The 8,214-nt window shown below is 30.8% G+C and overlaps 1 protein-coding gene across 1 annotated transcript; it reads left to right on the top strand.

Annotated features, from left to right (window-relative positions):
* Window positions 1–3,145: 3,145 nt before the first annotated feature.
* Window positions 3,146–7,760, top strand: LOC129909629 (myrosinase 1-like). The gene is made up of 7 exons (XM_055986701.1): window positions 3,146–3,186; window positions 3,266–3,533; window positions 6,035–6,292; window positions 6,370–6,639; window positions 6,702–7,036; window positions 7,099–7,305; window positions 7,617–7,760. Exons 1-7 carry the CDS (start codon window positions 3,146–3,148, stop codon window positions 7,735–7,737), a joined length of 1,500 nt encoding a protein of 499 aa, XP_055842676.1. The 3' UTR covers window positions 7,738–7,760.
* The last annotated feature ends 454 nt before the right edge of the window (window positions 7,761–8,214 follow it).

Below are 8,214 nucleotides of genomic sequence, written 5' to 3'. Positions count from 1 at the left end.
GAATTGGACTCGGGACTTATGACCCAGTAAAGTGGGACATTAGTCCCGAAAAAAAAATTCGGGACTTGTGTCCCGGGGACTTATGTCCCTGCGCCAAATATTGTTGGTCCTACATATCGCACCCTCAGTACAAAAGAGCGAGAACTCAAAAATGTTCATTTCGAGAAAACGCTTTTGCAAAATACATACTGACTCTAAACTTTCCCCTATAACTTTCCATGGGACAGCAATTTCCATAATGTCAAAGCTCTATTACAAGAACCATTATATTTATTTTGTAGTTTTAATAAATTTATTTTTTTAAATTGTTTAAATTAGGAAAGAGTTTGACTTTTTTTAATATAGTAGGAATTGGATAAAAACAGTCATAATCTTTCGAATTTTTCGTTAACGTTAACAACAAGCCCTTCAAAAGAAAGATAATTTAAAAAGCAACATTTCCTCATCATTATCTCAAAAATGTCATTTTTTGACTTATCGCTCTTTTGCACTGAGGGTGCGATATATGTACCAAGTTTCAGTTCGATACGATTATTGGAAATTTTTCAAAATTTCAAAGAAAATCCGTCAACTCGTTTAAGGTCTAGCTTGTTGTACAGATGGACGCACAGACAAACCGACGGACGGCATGAAGAAAACCACTTTTTTTTACTTCTTCATAATCGTAACGTTAATTTTGATTAAAACCTCGATTTTTTTTTTACAAGAAACCAATAATTGTCCTATAGAGCAAGTAAAAAATAAAAATAAAATAGATAAAATCTATAGTTGGACGCCTTCTTTTTCATTTTGAAAGATTCACATTGTCGACCACTTTTGTCTAGCATGACTCGAAACAAATCGGTACAAGATAACACGAATAAAAAAACCATAAAAAAAGTCGTAGTTTTCTGACGTTCTAATTGGATTTTTGATGTTTATGATGACTTTAGAACTTTAGAAGATTATTATTTCAACTTCCCCTATGGTTTTTCTATTCATATCTAGCAACAAATTCTATCAAGTCATGCACGTCAAAAGTGTCCGACAATGTGAACTCTTCTAAAATAAGACCAAGAAGGTGTCCAAATATAGTTTTATATTACGTCTGTTTGGGTACTGCCTAAAACAGAAATATTTCAACTTTTTTCAACTTTCCAGCCCAGTTCCTGTTTAGGTGCTTATTTATTCAACACGTTAAACACTAACGGTACTCTGAAATTGTGCATTTTTTCACAAAAAAGATGGCCGCGAGAGAGAAGAAAATTTCCCCTTCGTGCGAAATTCTGCCCCAAAAATTTCTTCGGACAAAAATCTGAAATCTGTCAAAAGGTAGTGCTTTCTCTTTTTTTCTTATTTGGTCTTGTCGCACAACAAAAATAAAACAAACTACAAACATGGCAGTGTGGCTTTGTGTTGCGTTTTTATTTTTATTTATCGCGTTTTAGTGGTGTAATAATCAAAATAAATAAGTGTTTTATGTAAAAAAAATAATAAAAAAGTGTTTCAAAAATAATACAAAGTTGTTTTAAATTTTTTTTTTCTTTCTTTATTTTTTTTCAATTGGTGTTGTTGTTTACATTTGTTGTTGTTAAAAAAAAAGCAGAAAATTTTGTCAAAAAGTGTTTGGGTACTTTTGCTCAATTTTTTTTTCTCTGAGAGGATTTCATCCCCACTCCTCAAAATTTGATAGGATTCATATTTTTGTCCAAAAAGAACCCAAACAGACCTATTATTGTGCAAGGAAATAAACTAACCGATTTGGGGTTGTAATTGATTCACAAAATGTGTATGACTCTTATCGAAAGTGATAAAAATTTTCAAAAAATTTAATAGGTTGATAAACTACTGTGTATAATAATTTTCGATTTCAGATATGATCAGGTCAAGATAATGAGTGGAGTAAATTTGAAATTAGCCTTTTTATGATGCCGCGGTTTATCAGCGAGATCTTTTAAAATTATTTACAAGATTATGAAAGCTAATTTATTGTTATGAAAATAAAATCTTTTGATACTACAACAAGAAATCGAAACAATTTGTTTTCCTAAACCAAAAAGTGGCGCTCTTCAGTTTTTTCTTATTAAGTGGGTTTAACCAGAAGAAATTTAATATACTTTGCTCTTTACGATAATAATATTACGCATACGCCACAGTGACCCATATATCGATCAATTTGACTTGTCCGGTATCTATGCAAATTTCCTAAGATTCAACCAAAAAAATATAATAAAGAGACGAATATTTCAATATAGGATTGATCAAGGGGCACGGTAGTGCCCAGCCAAGTTCTCTAGCAACTTTGGCACTACACCCTTATTTACAGGAAACAACTCAGGCCATTTTCGACCCCCCTCTAACTTCTACACCAAAGATGCTATAAATTTCAAACTCACTACATTTGTTGAGCTGGTCGAAACCAAACACCTCACAAAATTTCAGCCTCCTACGATGAGTAGTTACTGAGATATAGGGCTTCAAAAATCGCAAAAACCGTAACTGACTCACTGACTCACTGACTCACTGATTCACTGACTCACTGACTCACTGACAGATCATCAAAATTATGGAGTACTTCCCGATGTCGTAGAAACTTTACTTGGCAATTTTTGAAATAACTTTAAAAATCGATAATTAAGAAAAATTGTCAAGAGAACAATCAAAATTTTATTGATACGAATTTGAACCCAAACTTTAGAACTTGGTACACTTTTACATCTCAGTACTTTTTGTGCCAGCATAATTTCAACATAGGAGAACTTGGCTCTTTTTTTAACAGTAATGTTTTTGTTGTGATTTAATTTAAAAAAAATGGCTATATGGAGTGAGTCATAACAGCTCTAACTAGTGGTCAAGGGAGACCCTTTATATTTTTTTTAAATTATAATAAACGGAGTATTTGGTTTTAAAAATAAAAACCCGCTGAATCTATACATGATATTTATCTTAATTATATTAGAGAAACATTATTTATTAAGATGTTGATTTTGTTCTAAGTATTATGACTTGCCGATATATGATTTTATTGGTATTTATATCAAATGTTTATTATTTTCATAATCTTATCAAAATCAACAAATTTTTATTTGGTTTATTTTCGTATAGAGAACAATAGTTGAATATATAAAAATGTATGTAATCAATTTTTAAGTAACAGAATAGTAAAATGTTGTCATTGGGTCAGTTATTAATTTTTGGACTTCTTGTGTATGTAGAAATTCGATTTTTTAAACCAAAAGTTAAATTTTAATTTTAATTTGTTTGTTTTTTTGTTTTCATAAACCAGAAATATCGGGAGTCTAGTGAAGTCTTCTGATAATTGTACACTTCGTCCAAGAGGAAGCACAAAATTTCCAAAGAATTTTAGTTTAGGTGTAGCAACATCAGCTTATCAGATAGAAGGTGGATGGAATGCAGATGGTAAAGGCCCATCGATTTGGGATGAATTCACACACGAGAATCCAGATAGAATTAAGGATAGATCAAATGGTGATTCAGCAGCCAATTCATATCAACTTTTCGATTTGGATTTAAAAGCATTGAAGGAGTTGAAGGTAAGTGCAGATCTAAGAACGCTTTAACAACTTAATAACTTTTTCATCCAGTGAATAGCCAAACAAGTTTATTATTTCATAATTTACACAGCGGTTAGTTTTTTTTTATTATTATTATTTTTTTTTTTTTAACCTTAAAGGTCACTATGGTGTATGTGTAAATTTTTTATTGAAAAAAACTTGCAAATTGTTCTCATCTCTAGACTTTGGATTTGCCTGAAAATTTATTTGTTTATTGTGCATAAACCTCACAAGAACACGGCCATCGAAAAAGTTAATGCAATATGTTCTGCATTTAAGTTTTTGCGAATTCACATGCCGCAAGTGAAATTAGTTGTTAGGTTCTGATCGAATTCAATACACTTTATTTTTGCTTTATAAAATTGGTTTTTTTTGCAATTAATTAGCTCTACAAATTTGAATGAAAATTTAAAAAAAAAATGTATTAGTGAACTTTTTAGAACATAGTTTCTTTTACGTTTTGATATTGTTCCTTTTCGGTTGAACGAGATTATAATTCAGAATATGCAAATTTTTATCAAAAAAAAAACCGACTTCCATGGATCAAAACTGGGTTTTATGGTTTTTGTCATAGTTTCCTTCGCTAGAACTAAACGAAATTGAAATGGCACCACACTGCAGCCACCAGCTTTTCAATACAAAAAGAATTATCAAAATTGGTTCACTCCGTCAAACGTTAAAAAAAAAAAAAAAATACAGACGAATTGAATACCTCCTCCTTTTTGGAAGTCGGTAAAAATACTGGTTTATGCTTACAAAATTATTTGGAATACATTGAGTCAACAAAAATATGTTAAATGAAAAGATTTATGATGAATGGTAAAGATATGTTAAGTAAAAATATTTATGATGATCAATCCGGAACATCGGTAATAATGATGATGACAAAAAATCGAAAAGAGAGTAAAATTTATAGAAGCTTTTTGATTTGGAGCCGTTTTCCTTAACACATTTCACCGGGAGTTTTCATTCAGAAAATATATATAATATTTTAACCCTTTCGGACCTAGCGTTACTCTCATGTAACATTTTTTTAAAGTCTTGAACCTAAACCAACGATTGTATACAGCACCAAGAAACGATCTTCCGTTGGGGTCGTCTTTTTTGCATCCCTGAGAGTTCTTTTTGCTGGTTGTCCCTTTCGCCATGATATTTTTTAAATTCCATGCCAAAATTTTTTGGGCAACATTCAATCTTTTAGAAATTTCACGTGTTTTTAAATTGAAACGTGACAAACACAAAATATTGGTTGCGGGCTGATTTTTGCAATTTTTGTTCACTTAATTACTTTAGTTCGTTTTGGACTGCTATCACCTCTGATTTAGAATAACATTGACTTTTGTGCAATATTTAAATGACATTTTGCTACCTAGTCCTAAAAAAAATCCGTAGTTCTTATAAATTCCGGGTTCGAAAAAGGTATTAAAATGTTGGAACAACATTTTTCAAACGGCACTGTATGTTAAAGAAAAATCCAGAAACCAATGTTGTTTATGGGAAAAAGTTTAGGAAGCATGGGAGGGAAGCAATTCAATTAAATGGGAAGCAATACCGGTTAAAACCGGTTGTTGAATTAAATCTTAATTCTTGAATTTTGTATTAAATATGTGTGATCTAATCTTTACTGAACTACGTACGTTGACCGCAGAATCACTAAGATTAGAGGGAAAATGATACGCGCTAACCCCACTCAAATTTAAAAGGACAACTTATAAAATTGTAAATGGACCATATTCAGATTTCTGAGTTGTTGTTTAACTTAACCTGAAATTTAAACAATGCTATCCAAATGGGATAAACTCGAGTTTTTCATAGAATCAGCTTAAACAGTGTCTATGAATGAGTTCAAGATCTAACTTCAGTATTCAAAACTTAATGTTTACCACCGGAAAAAATTAAGCAGTAAAAAAGACAAATTCCAAGTTTTGTCAATTTCTCAAGGGAGAACCCCTGAAAATATCGGCTATATGTTTTAGAAGCTGCATTTGAACCCGCAACCACTGGCGTGACAGTCCATTGCACTAACTATTGCAATGCGGGGTAGTGTATTTAAAAAAAGATACGTAACTAAGCATATTCAAAAAATGTTTATTTTTTTGTATCTCCTAAAATATGTAATTTATCTAAAATTCGATGTGCGATGATCTATGTATCTTCTTTGCTGCAAACTAAGTTCGAAATCTTTTGACGAAGACTTTTAAAGTTTTTTCCCTTAAAGGAGATTCTTTTCTAAAAGACAAGTGCCAATACCCGAAGCAGGGGACAGATCTTTCAACGACTCAAAAATGTCAAACGTCAAACTTTAACCCAATGACCCTATTAAAATTGCTTGGTAAAATATTAACACAGTTTTTTTTTCACTATAAAAATACTTTCAAAATAATAAAATAAAATAATAAAAAGTTATTGATAATAAATTCTTAGAAGAAATTTCTTATCAGAAGTTAACAATCACTTATTATCGTTCTTTTTTTTTCAAGGTTGATCACTATCGTTTTTCTATTGCAAGGACAAGGATTTTTCCAAATGGCGATGTTTCATCGAGAAATCAAAAAGGCATTGATTATTACAACACTGTGATCGATAAACTCCTTGCTAATGGCATTGAACCAATGGTCACCATGTATCACTGGGATTTACCAGCTGAAATTCAAAAATTGGGTGGATTTACAAATTCAGTAATAATCAATTATTTTATTGCTTATGCTGAGGAATTAATTATAAATTTTGGTGATCGGGTAGGTTCTAAATTATAGACTTTCTGATATTCGATAAGCTTTCTATTATATGAGTTACTGTCACCTTTTTTTTCTAGGTTAAAACTTGGATAACATTCAACGAACCAATGCAAACATGTAAGCCAGGTTATGGAGAAGGAGGATCAGCTCCAGGCATAAAATCTCCAGGAGTCGGTGATTATATATGCTTTAACAATATCCTTAAGGCACATGCTGCAACCTATCATCTTTATCGATCAAAGTATTTTGAGAAACAAGGCGGCAGAATGGGAATTACTTTGGATACGTTTTTTGGAGTTTCAAAAACAAACAATGAAGCTGATGTAGATCGTGCTTTACAGTATTTGGTAGGTTTTGAATTTTATTTTGGTATCCTAAGGGCAGTTTAATTTATTGAAAAAAAAAATAGTTAGGAATCTTAGCACATCCAATTTATAGTAAAACTGGTGGATATCCTGAGATTATGGTAAAGGATATTGCGAAAAACAGTCAGGCTGAAGGACGAAAAGTATCACGCTTACCAGATTTCAATGAATACTGGAAAGCTACTATTAGAGGAACTTTTGATTTTCTCGGTTTAAATTTTTATACTTCAAAATATGTTGAGCGCCCTTCTGAGCCTTTAGGTGAAAATCCATCAATGTTAAGAGACTATGATATTGAAGAAACTGCTGATCCAAAGTGGCTTAAAGCTAAATCAAATTGGTTATATTGTTACCCGTTAGGACTAGAAGGTTTGCTTAAGTGAGTTTAATTCATTTAAATTCATCGAAGGGTTTTTTTTTTAATATTTTCTTATACAAAAGATTTGTTCGAGAAGAGTATGATAATGTAGAAGTTAAAATCACAGAAAACGGCTGGTCCGATGAAGGTGAATTAGATGACAACAATCGTATTCTTTATTATAAGAGTCATTTGCAAGCTGTTTTAAATGCTATCCATGATGGTAGTAATATTACTTCATATTCAGCTTGGAGTTTGGTTGATAATTTTGAATGGAGTAAGGGATACACGTAAGTTAGAGAAAAAAATGTAAAACCCCTATTACGATTGTCAACTATCAATATTGATAGTTGATAAAAAATAAATTTCGATCTCTTATTATATAATTTGCAAAAAAATTTGAAAACAAAAAATGATGCAAACCATTATTATTTGAAATGTAATTGAAAAATTCCATTACAAAAATTACCAGTTTTCCACCAAATTAGAATTAATAGCACCAAATTTCAGTATTTATCAACTATCAATTGATAGTTGACAATCGTAATAGGGGTGTAAGTTTAGATTGATATTTAAAATTATTTTTTTAATGTATTTTTAGAGAAAAATTTGGACTATATTCTGTTAACATGAAAAGCCCCAAAAGAGAGCGCGTAGCCAAAAAGTCTGCAATTTATTATAGAAAAGTTATTGAAACAAGGAGCATTCCAGACGAATTTTAAATTAAAAAAAAAAAATAAATGATTCCCTTGATATTTGTTTGAAATCAATATGAATAAAAACTAAAGAAAAAAAAACGGCTGGACCGATTGAATTAAGTTTATTGTTTTCTTATTCTTTTAAATGTTTGTTTTAGTTCTTAACTATAATTAAAAAGTTACTAGGTATATTACGGAAAAATGGAGGTTTCGGTAGAAAAGAAAGTTTTTTGTACTGTTAGTCTGCAACAAGAAATTGGTTTTATAACAATGATAAATGGTATGGTATGGTAAATGTCGAATCTGCAAGGAAATTTTGTATTTTTGAATTTTTTTCTTTTCTCCGGAATTTATTGTGTGATCGTAAATCTCCCTTTGAAACAATTGAAATAGGTATTCCCTGTTAAATTTTCTGAAGTCAGAAAAATTCTATCCCATCACGTTTTTGAGATATTATCATGCCAAAACATCACAAAAATAGTTTTTTAGACGTTCAAAATT

This window comes from Episyrphus balteatus, chromosome 2 (assembly GCF_945859705.1).
Source record: "Episyrphus balteatus chromosome 2, idEpiBalt1.1, whole genome shotgun sequence".
In the NCBI taxonomy this organism is placed as follows: Eukaryota; Metazoa; Arthropoda; class Insecta; order Diptera; family Syrphidae; genus Episyrphus; species Episyrphus balteatus.
Note: the sequence above shows the minus strand (reverse complement) of the source record. Positions and strands in the feature narration are given on the sequence as shown.